This window comes from Aotus nancymaae, unplaced genomic scaffold, assembly GCF_030222135.1.
Source record: "Aotus nancymaae isolate 86718 unplaced genomic scaffold, 86718_ANA_hifiasm-v0.15.2.pri h1tg000003l, whole genome shotgun sequence".
In the NCBI taxonomy this organism is placed as follows: Eukaryota; Metazoa; Chordata; class Mammalia; order Primates; family Aotidae; genus Aotus; species Aotus nancymaae.
Window position 1 is genome coordinate 57,374,271 of NW_026988414.1, and position 26,109 is coordinate 57,400,379.

General features: G+C 40.1%; 1 protein-coding gene and 1 long non-coding RNA gene across 13 annotated transcripts in view; one reads left to right on the forward strand and one right to left on the reverse strand.

Moving 5' to 3' along the window:
• The window catches only part of LOC105718029 (uncharacterized), a 41,065-nt gene extending 37,732 nt beyond the window's left edge, over positions 1-3,333 (reverse strand). Inside the window, exon 1 of the long non-coding RNA XR_001107647.2 lies at positions 2,580-3,333. This is a non-coding gene — a long non-coding RNA (uncharacterized LOC105718029). The remainder of the gene's footprint in view (positions 1-2,579) is intronic.
• Positions 3,334-5,768: 2,435 nt separating this feature from the next.
• Positions 5,769-26,109, forward strand: part of NFIB (nuclear factor I B) — a 236,631-nt gene continuing 216,290 nt past the window's right edge. For 4 of the 12 annotated variants that reach the window (XM_012453511.2, XM_012453513.2, XM_012453514.2 and 1 more), the window contains exons 1-2: positions 5,769-6,414; positions 12,401-12,932. In XM_012453511.2, coding sequence (XP_012308934.1) covers positions 6,385-6,414; positions 12,401-12,932 — 562 coding nt within the window. In that variant the 5' untranslated portion in view covers positions 5,769-6,384. Of the gene's footprint in view, positions 6,415-12,400; positions 12,933-19,419; positions 19,705-26,109 lie in introns of those variants that run through there. The other 8 variants (XM_012453509.2, XM_012453510.2, XR_001107646.2 and 5 more) reach the window with 6 other exon arrangements.

Here is a 26,109-nt window from a genome sequence, read left to right on the forward strand (position 1 = left end):
TAAAGTTTGCTGAACATATATTTTGTTTAGGCCCAATTGTTTGTGTTTTCTTTGTAACTACATAATTGTTTCTTAAATTTTAATTTGACAATTAAAATGCATGATTCTGTTATTATGCATTGTTTTGATTTTGAAATTCTGTTGTTATTCATTGTTATGCAGTTTTCAAAGAAGAAATGAGAGAAAGAGGTGAAGAAAGTTTGAGTTGCTCTGTCATGCACTTTTTATACTTAATACAGAATGTAAAGACTACTTAGCCATTCTGGACAAAGCTTTCTATACCTGTCTTAAAAACCCCTCTGTTTTCATATGTTACAAAGCATGTGAATATGGGTAACAGAAGCCAGTTTACATGTAGAAATAAAATGATCTTACAGTTTTATTTTATAGGTTAGCTATTTTGAAAAACAGCAATAATTGCAACTCTCTCAATATCAGCAGACAAGAGAAACTGTGTGAGAGAGTATATGCAACCTTTGTAACATTGTGGATGAAGCAAGGCAACTATTACCTCTGTTTTCAAAGTTTAAAACACATCCTGCAAAAGTTAAGGGGTGACTGCTGACTTTGTAATCTGTGGAGCAAGTGTCTTCAAAGTTGGGAATCTCTGTTGATGAACTGGCCTCATCTCTGTGGAGAAGTAAAAACCAGCTAATCTTAATGGAGTAAACTGGCCCAGTTGGTGTTGAGATCAGAGCTATATTATAGATTGTAAATATGCTGGAAATGTAGACACACTTAGTGGGACGCTTTTTTTTTTTTAAAAACGGTATAGTACAGGCATTTCAGCAGCGTCATTATTAACAGTGTCATTTTTCTCATTTACTTTTGTCCTCAGGGGACACCAAACAGCTCCCAGAGGAGGGGAAAGAGGTCCAAGGTTATTTATTCATTTCAGTGAAAGGCAAAGGGCTAGCAATGGGGGTGGGGAAACTAACCAGTTGTGAATTCTCTGGTGGGGGAAAAATTACTACCCTAATTTGACAGTAGTAGTTTAAGGGCTGGGTATGATTTTTGTTGAAGAGTAGTGGACAGTAGTAGTAGTACTCAGTACTAGTTTAAGAGCTGGGTATGATTTTGCAATTCTCATCAAGTGCAGGCACTTTCAATACTTGTTGGTTGTTTATATATGCATTTATGAGTGGATTTTTGGTGTTCCTCCTTGTGGATATAAATTAGTGTTTTCCAGACTACACAGGTGTGATTTTTGTGGTTCATTTGGAAGAAGGAAAGATCCCTGGGCATGGTGCAGTAGATACTTGCAGTTTTGCAGGCCTGCCTTCTGGGGTCAGGAGGTCATCTGTCTCTTTTGTATTTAGTTTTAAAATATTGATATTGGCGATGCACCCAGGGCCTGTGGAATTGATGAACCTTCTTGCAAATCACATGCAAGAGCTAAAAAAAAAAAAAAAAGTCATCTGGTGTATTGGAAATGACAGCTTTGTTAAGCTCCAAGAAATCTTTCATGAAACTGCCCAGGATTTGCGACCTGTCGCTGCAGTTTCTTTAGAAAGGAAAAGGTTAAAAGAAAAACAACATTAGATACTTGAGATGTCAGGCTCCTGTCTGGACGTCTGTAGTGAAAGACTCAAATGTGGTAGCATTGCTTATTTCAAATATACAACTGGGTTTTGAAAAATCCAGTGAAGTGAAGCACTGGCATTCTATTTAGAAATCAATAAACTTTCTGTTAGTTAGAAAGAAAACTTCTTTTCCCTATAAGGTAGCAAGAAATAGGTGATCTAGGGAGGAGATCTTTAGGAATACTGAAATATCAGAGTTTCCTGTTGCTGAGAGAATCATTCACTTCTTTCTACCTCATCAGCCAGGTTTTGGGGTAAATGAAAGTGACCTGTCACACCAGTGCTTTTACCCCTTTCAGTGTGGGAGGGAGAGAAGAAGAATTTAGGAGTGGTAAGTACCAAAGTTCAAGAAGTGTCTGGCCCATTTTGATATTATCAGAAGCTTTTCAGAGATATTTTAAAACCACTCTTAATACCATGACACAGACGTGCTGGAAAAAAGGGAAAGTGAATACAATGTATGCACTTTCTCAGTTCCTCCTTCTACCTGGGAGTTAAAAGATTGAGATTTTCAAACCAAAGGTGTTGGACAAGTGTTGTGCTAAGAGAAGCTAGGCATCCCATGCACCGAAATCCACCAGCCCCTCATCCCAAACGACTCCCTAGAGTTCTTCCTGGGAAGGCCTGCAATGACCTTGGCACTGGCTGAACAAGAAACAGTGTTTTGGGGGGTGTCAGACATTCTCCACCATGGCTGCAAGGCCTGAAAAGATAGTCAAAGCCACAGAAACTGAGCACCCCCGTAAACCTTCCCTTTCAGGAAGTCTGTTGCTCACTATTCACTCCTTTTTGGTTTTCTTGCCTCACCATTACTCCTATCTCATTTTCCTTTTTCTGGGAAACAAATCAAACCCAAAAACTATCAAGCATCCTCCGTGGTCATCAAAGTGCAACCAGCCATAAGCACCCTCAAACGTGGGGGACTTGAAAGAGATTTGAACCCCTAAGTGATGGGCCTGGGAGGCCCCAGACATCTTCACTTCTCTGGGGTCTTACCTGGGTCTGAAGCTGCTTCTTCGCCCCTGGAGCTGCTGCAGCTTTTGTGGGCTCTTCTGTGTAATGCTTGTCAATTTTTCGTTTTTCTTTTTTAAGCTTGTGAAAAACTTTTGGATGCAACCTAGTTTTGGTGGAAGAAGGAAATGGTTTCTGTTGGGAAGGGAAACTATAAAGGGAGGAGGGGTAGCGATGTCGGGAGACACTAGCCCAGGGCGCTCAGCACTGGGCCTCTTTTTGCCAGGGGACAACGGCTGGTTCTGGGCTCTCAGGCTGAAAGGAGCGCTCTCTGGGTGCCAGGATTTCACTGGGGGTGGTGTGCTGAGGAGGGAGGGAAGAAGGGAGGGAGGGAGAGAAGGAGAGATGGGCGCTCGATTTTTAAAGAGACCCCGAAATAATGGCTTCTATGAGAGTCTGGGCTTTCAAAGAGGTGTGTTCAAGGACATGAGTGCATGCCTGCCAAGGGGAATGTCTTTTATGGTAAATTAACTCCAGTTAAATTGAATATTTGTTCAAAGGGAAACTCCAGTAGTTAAAGCTGGTATTATCAGTAGAGCGTCCCCGCCCCCTCCCCTCAGAATCTGGTGAGGGTGAGAAAAGGGATGCAGTGTAATGTGCAATACAAAGTGATGCTTCCGCGGCGGTGGTTTTTGTGTGTGTTTTAATCTAAGATGAGGTTGCCTAAAATTTCTGAGAGAGATGAGTATTTACTTGGATTAATCCTGACTGTCACCTCATTTCTTTCATCCATAAAGACTGTCAACTTTATCCCAGCTTTTCAAAAAGAATAAATGACCCGCACAAAGGAAATTAACGTTGTCAGAACGCTGACTCGAGGATTTGTCGGGGCAGGGGCGGGGGCCGCAGGGAGGCCGCTCCCAGGGCGTGTGGCCGAAGGGGTTAACTCGCGGGGGTCCGTGCGATTTCCCCGACTTTACCTGTCTCCCCAACCCCAGCAGCCCCCCTCCCCGGCCTCCACAACTCCCCGCCCCCCAGCGCCTTTCTTCTTTGGGCTCTGGGTTTGCGGGGGCTGCAGCTGGTAAACTTGGCAAGCTTGCCTCATTAAGAGCGCTCTTTGAAAACTGACTGTGTTTGAGCATTTCCCTAATGAGGACAGGACGGGGTTAAAAAGTGACCATTTCATGGTTGACTTGAACCTGCCTACTTTTCTTGATGTGTCGTTGTGAAATGCTTGATGTGGATAACTCCCACTAGGTGAAGGAAAAAGTCACTGGTTCCTCCAGGTCCGCTGGGGGAGGGAAGAGGGGAAGGTGGGCAAAAGCGGGAGGGACTGAGAGGGGCGAAAGTTGAGGGGATAAATCAAGAGCTGGGCAGCGGTGGAATTAGGACAGGCGAATGGGGGCGAGTCTTGAAACTCCCCAACTGTACCTGGTCCTGGGGATGGGCCTGGGAGGACCCGGTAGCCCTAGCCCCCGGCGCAGCCCCCCATTAGGTAGACGCAGCGCCCCAGGCGCTCACTTTTCCTCTCTCCATTGTCTGGGTGTCCTTTGCTTCCACCTCTTCCCCACCCACCCCAAGCAGAAAACCGGATTTGGGGGGCGGTGTGTGTGTAGGGGGGTGTAGAAAGGGTGCAAGGCGAACCGCCTCCCTCAAAAACCCCGGAATCAAGTTCATTCACTCGGAGCCTGCACCGGCGGCGGGGTGGGGGCGGGGCAGCACCGCCGTGGGGAGAGGGAGCGGGCGCGGGCGCCGAGCGGCTCCGGGCGGGCCGCCTCCGGAGGGCTGTAGCGGCACACGCACCCCGCGCGCGCCCTCGCGCGCGCCCGCGTCCCCCGCCTGCCCGCCCCGCAGCCCCGGGCGCGCCGCGGCCTCGCCCCGCCTGCACCCGGGCGGGTAGGGAGACGCTTTCCGCCGGCGCCCCGGGCCCCGGGGGGTGGGGATTGGGAGCCAGCCAGAGGGGCTGCAGGAGGAGGAGAGCGGAGCCGGGCGCGGGGAGGAGGAGGAGGAGGGAGCAGGAGGCGGCGGCGGCTCGGCCCGGTTCTCCCGCTCCGAGTGAGGCCACGTGCACGGGGCACCCCCGTGGAGGGCGGCAAACCGAAGCGAAGCGCCGCGCGTCGCGACTGCCCCGGGCGCGGGCCCGCGGTGGGGAGACCCGGGAGGACCCCTCACCCCCTCCCTACCCGCGAACCCGGGCTCCTGGCGAGGCCATCGGGGGCTGGGCGCCAAGTCCCCCAGGTCCGTGCCGGGGCTCCCCAACTACTTGAGCCCAAGTTTGCTCAGGCCCCCGCCTGCTCGGCCTCCCCCTCCTCCCTGCAGCCTCGGGCTCCGCGAACTGCGCCCGCCCCGGGTGCGAGTGTCGGCGCCCCAGCTCCTGCCCGGGGGCTGCCTGGGTGTGAGGGAATTTTCCACTCGTTCCTTTCTCGGGCTCAGACCGGTTCAGTGCTTCTCCCACTCGGATGTTCCCGCGGCTTAAAGAGTCCACAGCGAGCACCGAAATACCTCTTCCAGGGCGGGTTTTCGGGGGTGTGTTTGTGTGTGCTGGTGTGGGGAGGGCAGCGGAAAGAAGAGCTATTTTGGAAAAAAAAAAAAAAAGTCATGGTTCTGTGGCACCGGTAGGATACCTTTAACAAATGAGGGAGAGGTGGGGGGAGAGAAGGAGAAGGAGGAGGAGGAGGAGGAAGGTGGGGGGCGGGGGGTGTGGAGAGGCTGGTGCAAAAGGAATGCGCGTTTGCAGGAGGAGGAGTAAAGCGATGATTGTGTAATTAAATAATAAAACAATCCTTAAGTCTGATTTGGAGAGAGCTCGAGCGGGGTCCAGAGGGTGGAACCGGTGAATTTTTCAACTTCCAAGTTTTGCAACGAAAGAAAGCAAGAGAGGGAGGGAAAAAAAAAGAGCCCAGAGCAGAAAAGAGAGGAGTTTGGAGCCCAGCGGGAGAGCGGGATTTATCGTTTGGAATTTTTCAGGAGATCGTTTCGATCCCCCTGGGCTCTGGGCAGCGGCGGCAACAGCAGCCTCTACGCTCGGCCGGGTCAGACGCGGGGCGAGGCGGGCGGCCGGGCGGCCGGGCGCCGAAGACCCGGTGCGGGCGGCGGCGGCTGCAGCCGGGGACCACGCGCCGCGAGCCTCTTCCGCCCGGGAGATCAGCGCTCGCGCCCCCTCCCTCACCCCGGCCTCTCCCTTCTTCCCCACCCCACCCCTGCTCTCTCCCGCGCGCGCCCCGCCACCCGCGCGCACTCGCTCACGCTGCCCCTCGCGCACACACATGGTCGGCTCGCGGCAAAGTTTCGCCTGCGATCACCACTCCGGGATCCTGCTGCAGTGCTTGGGGCTGTAACCTTGAACTTTCCCAGCGCGGTGACACATTCTCCCCGCTCTCCCTTCCGCCCGCCCGCCCTTCTGCGCCCCCCTCCCCGCCTTTTTTTGAAAAAGCATTTCACCACCAACCATCACCCCAATCCAACCCACACTGAACCTTCGCGCACCCCCTATCCCCCAACAACAACAACAACTGCAAAACAGAAAACAAATCCCCAAACCCAGGCGAAAAGCAGCCAACACCGGTGGCGGCGGCGGCCTCGGCAAGCACGGCCAGCACGCTCGGACTGCAAGAGGGTTAAAAGTGTAGATTGGATTTCACCCCGGGAAATCTAGCACGCGGAGTGAACTTGAATCTTTGGCTATTTAAGGAGGACTGGGTTTGTTGTGAAGTTGCGGTGATCCAGCGCAGAGCCCCGTCCTGATTGATCGCATCGCGGGCTCAGATGACTGTAAAATGAATAGATGAAATTCTTGCTTCTCGAAGATTTTCTTGGGCATCTCCGGGAAAGTGCGTTTTAAGGCGAAGTCATGATGTATTCTCCCATCTGTCTCACTCAGGTACATGTCTCGGTCGCTTTCTCGAGCTTTCTCTCTGGCCCGAAATGCCTTTGTTTTGTTTTGTTGCGGACAGTTAACGGCTTGAGTTAACCTCCGCACATCCCGGTCCGTTGTAGAAGTGGCTCGGAGTTGGAGCAGGCGTCGCGGGGCGGCGTGGGAGCCGGAGAGCGGCCCTCGCCCACGGCCACCGCTAGCGCCCAGCCCCGCGCCCTGGGCATGGAGAGCGGGCGCTGGGCCGGGCAAGGCCGCCAGGGGTGGGCAGGGCCGGGACTCGTTAAGTGCGAGGCCCCGTGCGGCCCCCCAAATGCCCGTTGCGGTGCGGCATCCCAGCCCAAGGTGCCCGCAGCCCTCTCGCCAGCTCGAGGCGGACTCGGGTTTTGGAGGACTTTAGGGGGACTAAGCTTTTAAAAACAGCCGGTGAACTTGGGCGAGGGGAGTGTAGCACGAGTCTGTGTGGGCGCTGCTGGACTCCACTGCAGGCGGTGGGCGGGCGACGAAGCAAGTCGGAGGTTGTGGTCCGGGGACCCATTCCTTTGCTTTATTTGGGGATCTGAAACCCTGGTCCACAGTGACCCGCTGCACTTTGGGGTTTCCAGTGACCGCACCACAAAGGCAGTCTTTACGTTGACAGGAGTTAGGCTGTCTTGGTGATTGTTAAGGAGTTTTAGAATGTGTTCATTTTGTGGAAACCTATTCGTTTGACGATATTTGGGCGTAGCTAGCTCGTAAGGCATTTTATGGAATGCTGGAAAAGTAAGGTCATTTTTTTTTCTACTTTGAGAATTGTCCTAAGACCTTAGGAATAATGTTATGAAATAAAACACTGGCTTTATACTTTTTAAAAATACGATTTGTATTACTTTAAGCCAGACGGTCAAATAGAAAAGTGGTGAGACCGAACAGAATTACCTGAGGGCAGTTTTCATTGCTGCCCAGGGAACTAACAGCTGACAAAGTAACTAAAATATCTTAGCCCAGAACTGTTATTTGATGCAATATTTTCAACCTCTAAAGGTATGGGGCAGCTTACTTAAGCTTTTAGGAAGATGTGTCACCTTTGGTAATTGATAACCATTTTCTTTGACATTGACATAAAAACTAATCAGTTAAAGAAGTGTCAGCCAGTCTTGGGTGTGTTCAAATTTTAAAAATATCTAATATCATGATGATGCATTTTTATAATGAACAAATAATTAAGATTTCAATTATGTGACTATTAGAAGCCATTGTGATTCAAAAGGACTGAGGCATTCATAAATTGTGAATGAAGATGAAAACAATGATAAGGCTTATTCAGTGATTGGATACAGTCCTGTAGCTTTTTGGCTGACACATGTTTTATTGTTTATATTTTGTTTGGCCTCCGAGTATGGTTAACTTAGATATGGCTATTTTCAGCAAGTAAACATGCACTTTAATTTAACAAAACTGTAAAAATGAGTTGCTGAGCTATTTGTATTTTAAAAGCCATGAATGATAATAGCCAATAAATATGATGAAACTGTTTCAGGTATAACGAATTGCCTTTAGTTGTAAAGTTACCATTAATATGACCCATCAGCCGGGTATATTTTTCTCTCTTTCTGATAAGTTATGTTCACTTGATATTATTTTTACACAGTGAACAAATAAAACAAAGGAAGATTTTCACTTACAGAGTATAGCATCACTTATGCTCACCTGTAAAAGACTGAATAATTGTGCATTTCTCCGTATTTCTATTTCTAGCGTCAGCTTTTCAGAAACATTGCTAGCAATTACATTGCATTTTTAGTTTCCTCCAAATGTGTATTGAAAAGTCACTAGTTTTATCTTAATTTGTGTAAGTTAAAAATAATATTGCAGCATTGAGACATATGGAATGTTGGGAGCATATACAGCATAATCATTCAGCTATCACATTAGTATTCAAAGATACATGCTTACCAACAATAACTTGTGATGACTAATATTCTCTACTATTTTAATAATACAAATCTAGGCTTATGTATAAAAACAAGGCCAATATCAGGGAAGGAATTTTAGCTTAAGAATTCTCACTTCACTAAGCTCCATGTGACTTTGCAGGTAATGTAGGTGTTATAAAAGTGAGGCGGCATTAATAGTGTTACTTTTGTATCAGATCAATAGTTTTGTATCACAAGAGCCTAGTAGCTGTAGCAAAACATGTTTCAGGACATGTAAATTGCAAAACAGAGTATCATTCTTCATTTATTATAACCTTTAAAAGTATCTCAATTATTGCAATAACACATCTAGGTTTTAAAGAAAAAAAAATCTTAATTTAAAAGGACCTACCATTAAATGTTATATTTAGTAAAATGATATGCTACAGAATCAGCACATCAATAATCAATATTTATATACCAGTACAAATCAGATATAAAAGAAAAATTAAGACCTATCATATATGATTTAATATTTGTTTAAAAATAATGTAAACTATTAATAATGTAACTTTCAGTTGACATGATGGCATTACATATATTTTTCTTTCATTGCTTTTAAGTTCTTTAGGTACATTTTTTTGCATGGTTTATTGTTACATAGCAATGCTCCAAGAACACCTAGTATTTACTCTCCTAACTCTTTATTGGTCTAAATATCCATCCCTTTCATGGAAACGGAAGAAAAATAAATATACCTAGTGGAATTAACACTCTTTACTTTTATATCTGAAATTTGTAACTTGATTATTTACTTTGTCGATTTAGTTCAATTAAAGGAAGTTTTAAAAGAGAATTACTGAACACCAATACATTTTAATAAAAATTCTGAAAGAGCAAAGTTGCGTATTACCTTTGTATACAGCTGTTTGATTTTAAATCTTTTATATGTTTTGCTTTTTTAAAAAAATTTTTTGTAGTTGCTTAATGTTATTGTAATAATCCACTACTAGTTTGGATATTTGGAAACCTTAACTGCCTTTTTAAAAACATTTTTGTATCAGGGCAGTTACCATGTTCCATATTCATGTCACTAATAATCTTTAAGAATATAGTGCTACTCATCATTAGGAAACAGTCACACTTGGGAGATGACATTTAGGCATGTTAATACAGAAATGTATGTGACTTAGAGCAAACCTCAACTTATAGTCATTTTTGGAAGATACATCCCCTTGTCAAATAAGTGCTTCACCTGAAAGGAATTCACATGATAGTGAAAGCCTGAACGATATCAATAAGGCAAATTGGCAGCCTGAGAAAGTTTGCTACTTCTATTTATCAGTGAAAAAAAAAGCATGTTTTAAAACAATATTTGGCAGCATTGACAGCAAACTCAAAGGAATGTTTAAAAACTATGTTTTGTGTGCATTTGCTAAGTATTTTCAAATTCAACCTTCAAATTTGGATTTGGTTGTTTAAAATACCTCATTAAAATTTTGAGCTTTCTTGCATGATAGATTATGTTTGTAGTCAAATATTGAAACTCAAACAAATTTCATCAAAATTGTGTTTTATGTCTTTATAAGAAAATGGAATGTCACTGAACATAGTACTTAAGGATGTAAGTACTTACGTGTTACCACATAGCTTAATATTTGTAAAATTATATTGCATTTTAAAAAGCATGGCAAGGGTAAAGTGAGTGAGACAAAGCCCACCCACTCTACCTCATGTGCTCTTTACATTCTCAAGGTTTTAGTTTATAAGTGTGTATATGTGTGTTTTTTAGTCATATCAATAAATTATAGTAAGAGATTAGAGGAAGTGAGTTACCAAAGCACATTTAAATCCACATTTCCTTGAGCAGGCTTTCCTTTTGCATATGTTCCTAAAGGGGATAAACAAAGTTTTTGTAGTTACAGTGAAAGCTAAAAGCATGGCATCAGAAAGTGTATGGAGATAGGGAGGTCTTATCATGGGATGTGGTTGCTGTGAGCAGGGCTGCCTTCCCACACAAAGAACAGATTGTGGTTTAACTCTTTCCATGGCCTAGTTTAATGTGCTCGCATAGTAACCGAATTGTTCAAATCTCTGCTGGAAACTACTGATCGGTTTAATGATTTCCTCTATGGCATTTGGTTATGCCTCATGCTGTGATGTAATCATCAGCATTCTGTATTGTTATAAAATTTTGATTCATACTATTCTGGTGTAGGAACACTTACAGCAATGTTAGAATACTTGATGACTACATTATTGATTGGATGGGACATGTACTTCTTCCATATCTGAAGTGCATGTTGCAGTGTGTAGCATTAAAACTTTGAATTTCTTCTTAAAAATGCATTCATATCTATATTGGATTTTTTGACAACTTCTTTGTTAAAGAGTCATTAGTTGTACTTTCATCATATTTACCTAATGGAATTAGTCAGTCTGCTGGTTAAATAGAATTTATTCCACTTAGTTCAGGGTGATTAACATGAGTATGTAAATTCTAACTTGGGATACAATCAGAGAGAGTTATTTTGTAGTTGCACTGAACAATATAGTCAATATGATCAGAAAAGTGGTGGTGGAAGTTCTCATTTGCTTCAAGCTTGGCTTATTGCATACATACGGTGTGCATGCACAGGACGTTAAGCTCTTTCTCTTTGAACAGTAATAGGCCTAAGCTTATAAGACAGGTTTTACCTAAATCAGGAAGTAATGAAACTGACTGCACTGGGAAGTAAACTTGAAATATCTGTAGGTAAAGATTGTCTGCCATTCCTCACTGCTGCCCTCGATTAAAAAAAGGCTGCATGAAACAGGCAGGAAAAATGCAGGAGCCTACAGGTAAACTACTTAATTCAAAAGATGGGCACTATATAATCTATGTACCTGCAAATTCACAAGCACATGCGTATATGCACCCACAGTTCTGTCTGAGAATTCATCTACGTGGCAAATGAATTGTATAGAATCCACAAAAGCAGTAACTTATCAGCAGCGCACTCCTGGTGTCACCCTACCATGGCATGCAGGGACACAAAGAATATAAAGTTGGTGCCAAGTTGCCATTTTTCATTGTTCACCTCAGATTGATTTTTAAGGGGTTTAGAATAATTGACGTACTCATGTGATCGGTTAACAAATTAACGGACTCTGTAGGGCTTCATATTCTATCAGGAAGCTGCTGGAAGAACATTTATGTAATTTTTGTTTTCAAGTTTGAAAACTATTAAAAAACGCAAGAGTGTGTATGAGAAAGCATGACAGTGCAAGTGTGTGTGTGTTTGTGTGTGTGTGTGTTGGGAGCTGGTGTTGGTAGTGTGGGGAGAGAATGCACTGCTCAAAGTATGGAAACCTTCTGTTCAGGACACTGATACGACGAGCTGTGTCCTTTGCCCACTTTCCCTTACTGTATACCGGTTTCTCTAGTTACGACTCTTGGAATGGTGCTGTTTCAGTGTTGGAATGTTGGACGTTTGATAAGAAAATGGATCAAGTTTAATGGCGCATGCTCTTTGTGCCACCAGCAGCCTCTTGCTGAGAGCATGCTCCAAAAGCGGGAACTGTGTGGCATTACACTGAGCATCTATATGCTTTGTGTTTCTGTGCCACAGAGAAGAGAAATGAACTGTGGCATCGCTCCTGCCTTCTGAACAGCTCTGCTTCGATTAAAAAAAAAAAAACTCACTGTGTTCTTTGTAAAATGGTACTGCATAGTGTTAGTTGTTGAATCAAAGATTGAAATATTCTATTAGGTGCCAAGCACCTTAGTTAGTTGCATATATTTTAAAGAATGTTGAATGCATGGCATTGGGGTGGGAACAAGGGGGATGGGGCCAGAGTGTAAATACAAAATATAAACCTTATTTTCTTTATAGGAGGGAGAATTGACCTGTGAATTTTGGTGGAAAGGGGGCAGCTGGGCATAGTTTGCTTTCTTCTTGTCCTGTTATTTTGATCATTTTAAATAAGAAAGGAGTGTGATTTTCATGCATAACTTTTTGTACTGAATTGGAAATGGATTGTGTTCTTATTTTTTGAGCTTTTAAAATTAAACTGACTATGCACATCTTTCCCTCACCCCCCTCACCCGTCTTCCACAGGATGAATTTCACCCATTCATCGAGGCACTTCTTCCACACGTCCGTGCAATTGCCTATACTTGGTTCAACCTGCAGGCTCGAAAACGCAAGTACTTTAAAAAGCATGAGAAGCGAATGTCAAAGGATGAAGAAAGAGCAGTCAAAGATGAGCTTCTCAGTGAAAAGCCTGAAATCAAACAGAAGTGGGCATCCAGGCTCCTGGCCAAACTGCGCAAAGATATCCGCCAGGAGTATCGAGAGGACTTTGTGCTCACCGTGACTGGCAAGAAGCACCCGTGCTGTGTCTTATCCAATCCCGACCAGAAGGGTAAGATTAGGAGAATCGACTGCCTGCGACAGGCAGACAAAGTCTGGCGTCTGGATCTAGTCATGGTGATCCTGTTCAAAGGCATCCCCTTGGAAAGTACCGATGGAGAGCGGCTCATGAAATCCCCACATTGCACAAACCCAGCACTTTGTGTCCAGCCACATCATATCACAGTATCAGTTAAGGAGCTTGATTTGTTTTTGGCATACTACGTGCAGGAGCAAGGTAGGAACAGATTGTTATTTTTTCTAGCACGGCAAACACTGCCCACAAAGCGCCGTAGACAGAGTATCTGGCTTGGGTTAGATGGTCCTCAAGGCCCCTAGATATCCTCCACCCTCTCTGGGTACAGTGGGGTGTCCACTTTCACTCACATGTCCACTGCCATGTGCGAACCATGTAAATAGACGCGGAGCTTTCATACCTGGATAGGCTTGGATATTTAAGACCACAAAGAGATGCATTTTCAAGTATCTTTAAAATGATATTATTTTTCAAAGACATAGGGTAGTCTAACAAATATAGTTCATTACACTTCACTTTCCTTCGTAGTCTACATTTTTGCATCTAGTCTTGTAATCTTTTCCTGATTTGAAAATGTAGCTTTATTTATGAATAGTCAAACCATCCTAAATAATTTTTGTATTAACCTTGTTAATTAATGAGGTAGAGGGACTTTGTTTTTTGAATTTAGTGTATTGCACTGAAAATAGAACTAACATTTACTATTACAAAATGCTTAAAATAGATAGTATCGAAAAGCGTATCTTACGCAGACCTAGATATACTTAATTTTCATATTTCTATCAACACCTCCTTTTGATTGTGCAATATTCACTGTAGATTAAATGGAATTGAGTTATTTAAATTATTTATAATATTTTCCCAGAATTACTTGGGAACACTTACTAATGTTAGTTTACTTGTATGTAAATTCATAAAACTTACCGAGGAGGAAAGTTGCAGCACTCCTTACAGAATAAAAACAGAAAGTGGACTGGTTACACTGGTTTAAAATAAATCTCAAAAAGAATGCAGAAACCACATACCATACCTATTATTTAAAATACCCGATAAGGAGAGTGGTATAGATGTTGCCTAAATAATTAATTTAAAAAGATGATGTTATTACTGAATTCTTGAATTAATGAAATATGTTTATTATTTTTATTTGTCTTAATATATTTTCCTTAAGTAGCTGAGAATGTATTTTCTTCAAATAAGTGCATGAAGATATAGATGTCTTTGCATTAGCAACAGTCCATAGTAAAAAACATTTTACAAAGCTACATACCAAAAGTAGACTGAAGTTTGAGCTGTCACAGATGGTGGGCATTTCCAAACTTGGCCTCGTGGGAGGAAAAATGGCCTGCAGATAGCCAGGTTACAGACGGTTATCTGATGTTTGTTATATAAATGTGGGACTTAATAAATTGCTATGACTTGATTATCGTTCAAAAAAATCAAAATTACTTTTTTGACTCTGAAATCTAGGTACTCATTATGTGCTTTTTGTCTTGATTTTCTTGACATAGTTTTGGAGATATGCTTAAGTGTCATTTTAGGATTTTTAGTCTAATTGTAAATAATGGTGTTGGATATTGCACATTTAGCAATACTGCATTTTCCTGAAAAAATGAAACATTGCATTTCATATTTCCATGCATTTAAGAATTACAGTCCAAATAATGATGGTTGGGGAAAATAATATTTTTGTCCCATGTGTCCTTAAATAAAACTCATTAACACATGACACTTAATTTGATTGACAGCTGTCTAGGAGGTGACACTTTAAGGTGGGCTGTATATATGTGTTGGATCGACTATAAATGTGTTATAACTGTGTTGTGAAAGTCAAGGAAGTGAAGTTTCCAAAAGTGGGTCATGTAACTTTTTAGTGCAGAGAGAGAAGATTTGCAACCACTTCCTTACTGCTCACTTTTTAAGTTGCTTGAAGGCTAGGTTTTGAGGTGCGCCTGCCCACATGCACATTTACTCCTGGGGCAGGCAGCCAACTCTTAGTTTTCATGAACTGACAATAAAGATTTGTAAAGATAGATTGAAAGAAGAAAAAAAATACGTAAATGCCTTCCATGTTGCACCACCGGTCATGATAATCATAAAGTTTTAAGCAACTCTTAGAGACCCTGTTTTTGGATAAAACACTGATTTTGTTGTTGTGGGTTCAAAGATCTCTGTTCTGAGAACTTTTCATTATTTTATCTTGTTCATCTAACTTGTATCCTCTGCTACCTGCCAGTGCATCATCTTCTCTTATCATCTATTGGTTCTTTTTTTGAAAAACTCTCTCAGGATGCTTTTGTGTCTTTCCTTTTTCAAAATTTATATATTTTTCTTTGTCAAGTGTAGGTTAATCACGTTGTTTTATAGTGCAATTGATTAAAGAAGGCAGATTTTAAAAGATAATTCTCTAGGCAGAGGGCTGCAGCTTGAGAGTCATGACTTTTTATTTCTCTTCTAAGTACCTGATAACCCACCTAAGTGTGTTTTATAAATCAGGTAAAGAAGTATAAAGGAAAACATGAAAGAAAAATCAGAAAAGAGAAATGTAATGTTTGTAACAGAAAGAGCAACAAAATTACGTTTCCCCCTTTTTCTCTCTCCCCACTTCTAACTGACTGGGAGAAAAACATGAGAAAGAACAGAGAATGCCAAAGATGGTTGCCACTGGCACCAGGATTGGCATCAGACCCTCTTTGTTTAGCTCAGGATGCCTGTGATTTGTTAGTTGGCATCCGCATTGCAGTGTGGAGTGATGTTACAATATATTGACAATTTCCAGATCTAGAAATGTCAATAGTCCTCTTGGTTATTTATACAAGATCACATACTGCATCTCTTCTGGAAGATGAAATAAAGACCAACATATAGTAAAGTTTCGTTGTTGACCAACTTCCTATGCATTTCTTTTTACCTCTTTCTCTTTTGGTTCAACCCACACTTTTTTTCCTTCTTCATGCCCAGCAGCCTCATCTTTCTGAAATGTGGAAAGAGTTACTAGAGCTTTGACACAAGCTGTAGTGCTACATCTGCATCTGATATGGTTTGGGGAAAAATTTATGCTTTTTGAAATCATTTTTGATATATAGTTCATTAGACTTTTGCCTCACATGGCCACAAGGCAGTATTTTCTTTAAAGCTAAATCTCTTTGTTATTCGGCTTCTACGCATAGTCTGGTTGACCGCAATTCAGTCCATTTTGCTATTTCCTTATACTAGCAAAGGGTGATGTTCAATATAGTTGTTTATAAAATTAAATGTTCCCCTGCACTTCACCTAAAATGTACACATCATTTGGGAGTAACTGCGTTTAAATCCATAAAAATCATTTGATGTTATTGATTCAGAGGGCTGCGCTTCGGCTGTTTCGTTGCTACAAGAACCGCCATTTTGTTTGTGAAGTGCCAGGCGAGGGGGAAAAAAAAGGCAGACACTGTGTTTGATGCCAATAATGGTTGCCAGTGGCACCGAGGTTGGCATCAGACCCTCTTTGTCTAGTTGCTGAATGCCTTTGATTCGTTGGTTGGCATCCGCATTGCAGTGGGCACACTGGAAAGTTTTTGACAATCCCTGAATGAAAGCTGCGTGCTTGTTTGCTGCAGCAAACCTTAGCTAATATAAAACTCTTCCTTTTTTTAGGTTTTGCCTAAAAAAATTGTGACAGATTAAAGAAAAAATAGCTCTAAATGATATCCATTTTCCCAAAGATATTAAAGATGTCCAGTGATTCTTGGGCAGGTGGTACCTATTCCCCATATTGTCTTTGTTATTTGCATTCATGAAAGCAAAGCAAAATAAAACCAAACAAAAACCAGGCAAGCCTTGCACAGCACACCTTCCTTGGATATAAGTGTCCTATAGGATGCAGGGTGTACTATGACAGTGTGTGGAAGACAAACCTAACATAATGATATGTAATGCATTCATTATGACTGACTGTTGCTCTCAGTCACATCACTGCTTATTTCTTATGCAATTTCTAGTCCTTCACTTTCCACTCTTGTAAATTTTATAGTAATATTTGAGAGGCCCTAGTTTTTCCTCTATAGTTAGAAATGTGTAACAGAATACATGTTTAGAAAGAGAGAGAGAAAACTTTAAAGAAGAGACCTATGTGTTAAGGTCTGATGTAAATCAGTCATTCTGGAATTTCTCAATTCTGCATCACAATGTTACAGAATTCTCAGTGCACAATTCTGTACATTGGAAAAATCATCCAAAAGGCTAAAATAATTTTGGTTAAAGTTTCCTAGATAGTTAGCATTAATATTGCTTTTCAGTTAACCACTGTTATCTCGTTAATTAATAAGAAGGATTAGCAGTTCTACCCAAAGGGCTGCACAGAAGGAAGTCTGGCCTATGGGGGGCCTTGAGTTGCCAGACTGTGTCCTGTCTGAAGGGGAAAAAAGGAAGGGGGTGGTGGTGGTGGTGGGAGTGGGGGGGGATCGGGGGTGGGATTGGCCTTTTTCTGAGGCAGGAAAGAGTTTTGAAGAGAGAGGTCACAACACACCAAGGCATTTAAAGATCTCAAGAGATAGTAACTGTTGTCATGTATATAACAGATTAGAGTTTAAAATGAGTCAGCCTAACTGATTTTCGGACTGCACTTTGCACTCTCATTAAACATGTTTTGGAGTGTTAAGGAGAGCCCAGAAACCTCATTGCCATCCGAAAAAGGACTAGTTTCCTTTAGCGTTGTTGAACCCTTAAAATTATAATCGCTTGTTGCATGGCCACTTTTGTTGCTTTATTGTTAAATGTTATAATAATTGAAGTACATTTTAAGTTGTGAAAAATGTCACTTGTTTACAGAGGAAGTTGTAATCATTATTATTGCTTTTGAAATAGAAGCCTTCCTGGTTGTCACATATCATTAGTGAGGAAGCAAATGCTAAGAATTATTTTCTTCCTACAGTTACTGAATTTCAGAATCCTTTTGGGTAACAATTATTTCTTTATGAAAAGCTTAAGTAGATAATTGTTTGCAAGTTGGCAGTGTATTTTAACATTTTAATACATTTCACTTCATTTGCAGGTATTTCCCATTCTGGGAAAAAATAAGCTTTCGTAATTGATTAAAATGAGGCTGCTCTCTAGGATGATTTGATGTGTCTGTATTGTGAAATGCTCTGGGAGCATAAAAGTTTGTGTGTAGGAGAAATACTTGGTATGCATATTTGATTTAGGGGAGCACTGTTAAGTTCTCCCATCTAGCAACTTGTCCTTGACTGAACTTGTGAACTCTAGTGCACATTTGTTTGCATTCTGGCTCATACACAATTCACTAGATAAAGAAGGGCTCTTATTGGCACATCTTGCTCCTAGGCTTAATGAGACCTTTGTGGGAACATATATTGTGAGATAAGATACTTAGCAATTTTCTCACTGATAAGAAGAAAACACAGTCTCCGACCAGAAGTTCACCATCTATGCTCTAAGGTCCCTGCCACAAGATACCTTTAGCAGACAATTTAAGAGTTAAACTCTGAGGCCCCAGTTGCCAGCTGGGGAAGCTTGGCATCTGTGTTCCGACATGGCAAACTAAGCTCTTGCATTGCTGTTAATATGATCTCATTTTTCAAAGGGAAGGGGGGAAAGAAGGAGTGAGGGAGGGAGGGACGGCTGGAACACTTATTTGTTATATCAATTATGATATCCAAATATTTAAAAAAATACAGTACCCCACTTTCTGGAGGCAGCAAAGGTTGGTAAAATATCCTACTGACAGCATTAGGCATTCTTCCCCCACACCCTGTATACCCAGCACTACAAATTTTGTAATGAAAAATATTTAACTAGATTATGCATTTGGATTTACAGATTTAGTGCACAATGTCTCTTATGTGGTAAAATAATTCCAAACAACTCCATATTTGTAAGAACTAAAATAATGTGCATTGTTCGTGAGTAATGGTAATTGGAGGAGACTGTGCATTGCTGTGACAGGAATAATGGTCAGGTCTCCTGAAGGATGCCTTCCTGATAAGCACAGTTATAGTGTCTGTGCCTGGGGACTTAGAGCTGGATGAGAGCCATTTAGAGAGGCCACCCTATTGCCACAGCTTTAGTTCTTTAAAGTTTCTGTTTTCTAAAGTGGTACATAAGAAGCACTTCCAAACATAAAGATTTGTAGTATATTTGGTAGGATTCTTCATTTACTAAAATTTGGAATTTAGGAAGAAGCTGTCATAAGGAAGTTAGAGTTGTAATTCTTCATTAACTTTTTCCTTTTGAATTTGGCACTTATAACTTGAAACAGTTCAAGATATCCAATTTAGTAAGGTTTTTCTCCTCACAAGCTTTCATTTGGCCAGATTAAAAAACCAGACTGGTAGGCTGTAAAAAACTGTTCACTAGCACTCTTGCCATCTCTGCTGGCCAGTTAGAATTTTAGCACCTGAAAAGAGTGGGACCTGACAGAAGCTTATGTCAGAATTCTCAGGAATTCTTAAAAATTGAGATAAGTTAGTTTTCATTTCTATCATCATGGTGATTTATATAATAATAGACTTATAATCAAATAAATAGTTATTACTTTGTTTGAAGCTCCAAGTTTGCAAAGAGTGCAAAGAGCATATGAAACACTCATTAAAATGGTCAATTATTAAATACCTGAAAATGATGGACAAAGGCGATCCCTGGCTCTGAAACTCGATTCTGGGTAAATGTTTCTCTTTAGTTTATGAAAGAATAGCATTTTCCAGTTTGAAGTTGATGGAAGTAGAACTTTCAACACTTAAGGGGTTTTCCTATGTATATACTATGGTGGAGCAAATGATTAGCCAACATAATGTTCAAAGCGAGTTTTCCAGCCTTTTTCCCTCCATCCTTGTGAAGGAGGAATAATTTTAGAAATCTCAAGGACTAGTGGTTGTGTGATCGGAAACTTGAGTTATTACGGCCGCATGCCTCAGTGCCAAGCATAGCAAGAAGAGACGCTTCCTTCTGATCATGCTCACTTTTCTGTGGCAACGTGGTATGTCGTCTCATTTTAAAGTAACTTCTTAGGACCTTGAATTCTAATTATGTGATGCAGTTAATTTAACTGAATGCAGTTGTTAGAATTTGGCATAGAGAATAAATCATCAAACTGTAGAGAACTTGTGAAAACTAAGTGCGTGTAGTAAGGAGTGAGTCTGTGGGATTAGCTTGTAATAGATTGAACGTTACAGGATGTGAGACTAATGGGACTTGAATGGTTGGGCTTTTTGGTTGTTATATTATTCAGAAAATTGGAAGAAATGGCTAACCAATGAGGTGGAAAGTCCTTGAGGCTGAATTGAAAGCCACACATTAAAAAAAATCCTCAAAATTTAATTGTTCTAAAATGGGAAAGCAGATGATTACATGCATAAATATATTGTTTATAATAAAACACTTAGATACACATATTCTGTTTATGATGATAGCTTAAACAGGACAGCATTGATGAATCACTGACAAATTAAAGAACTCTGAACAAGGACTATATAATTAAAAATCTGGGGTGATGGATGAAGTAATTTTACTATCAAAAGTTGCCTGGAGGTTGTGTATTTTCAGAATCCTATTTTAAGGCAGTTCAGAACACGCAGTAAGTTATTGATGAAGCACAAACCAGTTGAAAATGGAATTTGTTTAAGCAAGTGCAAAATAAAATAAGAATTGCCTTTCAGAAAAGAATTCTTTCATGCTGAATTCATGCAGTTAAAAAATTTTAGTTAGCTTCAACTCCATTCAAAATAGTCTGTTTCTCAAAATAGTCAACTTAATAAATAATGTTCATTGAATTTTGAAATACACGTCTCATAAAACTACATAAAGGCATTTAACAAGCATCCATTAATATTAAGTGATGCATATATATTCTCATGCTGAATGAAGATGAACTTTTTTTTTAAAAAAACCTGATTTTTCATACTCATTTTGAAAAAAATACATGGAGAAATATATGGTGCTAACAGGGAATGGTAGAGCTTGGGACAAAAATCTAATCATGAGCACAGATATGAAGAAAAAAGTTATTTGAAGTAGGATGTATTCTGTAATTCATGTGAGTAGGGGATTACATTTATGCCTATGCTAATAACATGAATATGTCAATATGAAATCTATACCCCTCTATTAGTGAATTCTAAAGTGTAGAAAATGTACCTGCATAGGACAACTTGTATTTTGTTATTCTGACATCTGCAGTTTCTGGATGGATTACCTTAAATTTGCTATGCTATGTTAAAAGCCTTGTTTTATGAGGTCGGTCTCAGCTTCTGGCCTTGGTGTCAGGAACCCTGCTACGTGATGCAACTTGCCTTGTTAGGTTTAATTGACCAAAGCTGATGTGTTAAAACAATTCATTTGCGCTGTAACTTATGCCCTGGCTAAGTTGCTACCTGAATCCCTTGACCTTGACTTGTTTGGGTCATGAAATGGCTGCAAGCTGTTTGACCTTTCTATTGTGTAATAATGTCACTGTTTCCTCTTATTCTTTTATGGTAATAGCTGACAGAAAGGCCGAAGCCCTTGCTTTACACACCAGTGGATTCAAGGCGTCCCTCTGCAGTAGCTACATCTTCTGTTTGACATGGTCTGGCTGTAGAAGTGACTTTCTTTTGTTTGCTGACAGTGATGGGGACAAATTTGTTGCCCTCCTTGCTATAAGAGGTGGGGCATAGTATTCTGGCATTTGGAGGGATTTAGATCTTTTCTGCTTAGATTTTCAGTTTCTGTGTTTTATGATGGTGGATATCACAATTTCCTTTTCCACACTCTTCTGAGGTTGACTTTTCAGCTTTTTATATTTATGGTTTCTTTAATAATTCCTTTTCAGCATTTTCAGCTGCTACAATAAAAATATTTTATTGTCATAATATAAGGTAAAAGTGGGAAATTTTGTCATGCTTTTGGTTGCCAATATGAAAACAACTGACTTTTGAACTTAACACTATAAATCTTTAACTAGTACTGAAAAAAATCTATGTACTAAACATGTAGGCTAAAACCAAATTTTTTTTTAACAAGTGAGTAATGTAACTTTATGTATACCATCTTATGTTATAGTTTTAAGGGAATCCTATCCTTTGTGACTTAAATAGCTAAATTTCATGACATAGTAGAGAACCATTAGTAAATATGAAGATTTTATATCTGTGGGGACTTTTGCCAGCATGTAAAATTCATTATTTTAATGAATATAAAAATTGTTTTTTCTACTCTTCATGAAAACCTCATGTGGCAAAAATAGAGAATTTTACCTCCGTTCTTCTCTTCTGAAGCAGTGAAATAATTTTATTTTTAAAATATTGGAAAAGCCTTCTAAAATGTTAAAACACAGATATTTTTATCCTACCAAACTCTTCTTTGCCAAATATGACATTATAGTTCATGATTTTTCCTGTATTTGCCAGATTAAATATTTAAAATCCAAGCTGTTACATTTTATTTTTAAGTTATTAGAGGAAAAAAGGAAGTTTAAGTTAGAATGTACATTTCCTTACTTGTGTGTTGCGTACTGTTTATACGTGTGTGTAGATACACTGACAGATGAGAGACAATGTGCTGCAGGCACTAGAACTTTGGAAAAAAGCAGTAGATTTCTGTATTCCCGTCTAAAAAATATCTGAAAATAGCAGGTGGGAGGCTTTCTTTTCTTTCTTTCTGGTTGGTTTGTTTGTTTGTTTTTGTTATTGTTGTGTTATAAACTATTTTTTCCCAGGAATGTTTACAAGATCGAGGAATTTAAATGCTTTTCAGAATGAATCATGTTGATAATCCAGCATCATAAGGGTCAGAGGAAGAAGGTTGGATGAAATGCTCTGAATCTAATTTTAGTCAGTAGCCTCAGTTTTTCTCTCTTCTCTTGTAAAAACTAGTCTGGAGTAGAAAACATCTCTCTTGCCTTTCTGCTGGCTCATTAGCATCCTCAGGGGCAGCATCAACATGGAGTTGGTTTTAGATGTGGTTAGTGGGCTAAGGGGTCAGATGACAGTGGGACTATGATCTGAAAATAGTAACCAGCCCAGGGGATGTAAAAATCTCTTCAGTTTTCTCCAGACATCTACCTCAGTTCCTACATCAAAAGAATTTTAAGATGATCTCACCTGTCGAATTAAAGTTCCTGGTCCATGGATAACTTGTGTGTGTGTGATGCGGGCAGGAAGGCGGGGGAGTGTGCATGAACACACGTGTTGTAGGTAGTTGAGGAGAAGTGAAGTTAGGAAAAAAGGAGAAAGGTGGGGCTTAGATCTTGCAGGAATTTCTTTAAAAAGATGGCTTATTCTCAGACTGAAGAGTAAATAATGTGCAAAGTAGAATATTCTGTCATCCTTTGAATATTGAATTGCCTAAGAAGTTGAGCATACCTCCCTTCTGCCTTTTCAGTTTTTGAAGAGCACAAAAACTGTCTTAGTTCAGGCTACTATAACAAAATAACATAAACTGTGTGACTTACAGACACTAAAACTTGTTTCTCCCAGTTCTGGAGGCTGGAAGCCCGGGATCAGAGTGCCAGCATGGTCAAGTCCCAGTGAGGACTCTCTTCCGGGTTGCACAGTGCCAACTTCTTGTTTCTGTACATGGCAGCAAAAGAGTGAGAGCTCTCTGGGATCTCTTTTATAAGTGCAGTAATCCCATTTATGAAAGCTCCAATGTCATGACCTAATTATCTCCCAAAGACCCCACCTCCTAATAGCATCAGATGGGGGTTAGAATTTCAACATAGGAATTTGAGGGAGACCCAAACATTCAATCTATAACAAAAATCATGTGCATAGAATTTGACGTTTTGGGTTCTAGTCTTGGCTCTGCCATTTATCTGCTTTGTGACGTTGGTTGAGTCACCTAACTTTGCTTTTCTGTTTTGTAAATTGAGGATTAAAATGCCTACTTCACGGGGCTGTTTTAGGATTAAATGAAATAATTCATGTAAGTAAAAGCAATAATGTTAATAATAGCAATTACTACTATATATGGAGGAACATAGCATAATCTAGACTGCCAGATAAACTATCCAGTAGTGAAAAAAGGAATCACTTGGTGTGAAGCAGAGGGTCATCATTTAGTTCATATTTATCTCAGGTAATAAGACATACCAAAGAGAAAATCAAAGGCCTGCTCATAGTAGTGTGCATAAATATTTATTAGTGAAAACTCTTTGTATAGGCACACGAAGCTAGCTAGTTGTGTGTAGTTTTAAAACCATTTAAGTTAGAATGATTATATGGTTTTAGAAGCCATTTTATCTCAGATTTACCAAAGAATAAATTTATTGATCAATCTAGGTACATTTGAAGGGAAAGAATAATTTTATTAGTGGTTCTCTGAATGAATAACTCAACTTTGGTGTGGATAAAGGATATCCTATCAAGTACTTGTAATTCACTGCATTCCAATGAAAGCGTAAAACTCTCATGTACAAAAAATTGAATTGCCAACATTTGAGAGAACTACGCTTATGTTTTAGATTTCTTTGGGAAGAAGTGATGATGTGACTAGATTGGATTGTTCTTAAAAAAAGCATGCTGCTGGTTTTTAGACTCTTTTTAAAGTCCGAAAGTATCTTATTTAAAAATGACCCTTAGTTGAGTCAAAACCTCAAACGGTTTAATCAGTTGCATGAATTGTTTTGATTTTATTGCCATTTAATTTTTCTCCTTTAAGTCACTCTTTCCCATTTCTCCTTTTTTATGATGTTAAAAAAAATTAAATAATTAAATGAGCTTTGCAGGAAATAAATTAATATTTATTACCCAAATTGACTTCACTTTTCTAAGAACAACTGGAAGCCAAATGGAAAATGGTTAAAACATTTACTTCTTACCAAACTGTCATTTGGGATCACAGTGTTTTACTTCAGTAGCTCTGGTTGGTTGGATCCATGTGGTCATGGAACCAACTACGTGGCTGGATCCTTGGAGGAACTAGTTTTGGTGCTTGTTTCTCTACGGCCATTGAATTGTACCCCTCAATTTTCATAGGCGGTGAAGAGATTAGCCCATATCCACAATCCCTACTAGGGAAATTTAAATCACGTGTCACATTGATGCAGTGTAAAAAGGCATCATATTCTTATATGGAGCACTTTATAATAAATATATCTTATACCTAGGGGTTCTAGCCATGAGTTAATAGGAGAAGTTATTTCACTGTTTGTCCATTAGTTAAAGGGTAACTAGGGTGTGCAGAAAGCAGAATCAGAACATTGATTAGCTTGTTTGGATTCTGGCACATAATTTTTAATAATCTGTGGTATTCCTTTTCTTTTTGATAATATACTGGTGTTTAGTGGCACTTCTGTTCATGGGATACACAAAAATAAAAAACCATATGCATGAAACAAAATGCATCCACAGTTTTTTAACATATGTAAACTGGGATTGCTGTTGATGGCAGAAGGATTTGATATTATGTCTTTCTAATGCATTTGAAAGCTTTGCTTACACTTATGATTTAAAGTTGATGTTCACTTAAAATGTGAACATATACATGGTTCTTAAATACTAGTTGCCTTTCATAGCCTCTCAGAGATGCTTGTATATTTCTTTATTCTTAATGGTAAAGCATCAACGTTTTAGGATATGACTTAGAGTTATCATGTACCAATTTCTGTTCTATTTACAGTCTCCAAATAAGAGAAAAGCAGCTTATAGTAATATGAGGATCACTGGTCTTACAATAATTAAATAGACTTGTTATACTACATTAATCCCTTTTGGAACATTTGAAATGACTTCTTAGTACTAACAAACACAGCATTAGGGCCTACAATTAATCTGCTTTTTGTATCCAACATTTGTATAATATAAAACATGTGCATGGAGAAACATATTTTGGGTTTAAGATGAGTTCATGGGAGGACAAAATGAAATTGTATTGGATTGTTGAGCAATATGAATATAATGCCAAGTACTGATAAAATATGGAATTCATTTAGAATCAACATAGGTAGGCAAATTGTTTTTAGTAAGTTTTTGTTTTTTGGTGAATACCGTGTTTGGGCTGCCAGACTTACTTTTCCCCTGAGATCCATATTTTGTACATGACATACCAGATATATGCAATATGAAATAGAAACAGATTTTCAATCTAATATCCAGGAGTTTGTGTTAACATCTTGTGAACTTGTGGCTCTTGGTATCTGTCATTGATAAGGTGATGATCTATTAATCCTAGAGAAAGGGAGGTAGACTACATTTTAAAGTCTAGTCCAGTCTTGTTCTGTAGTTCCTAGAAATGGCCTAAGTTACTGATAGACTCTGCACTTACTGTTCAGAAAGCATCATTACAGATTTGTTGAAGGGACTTCTGAGTAAGCGTTATGTTTGCATCTGCTGCTGTGGAAGGCCCATGAGGCATAATCTCCTCCTCACTGTGGGCTTCTTTATTATTGTTGAGTTTTTCATACTCA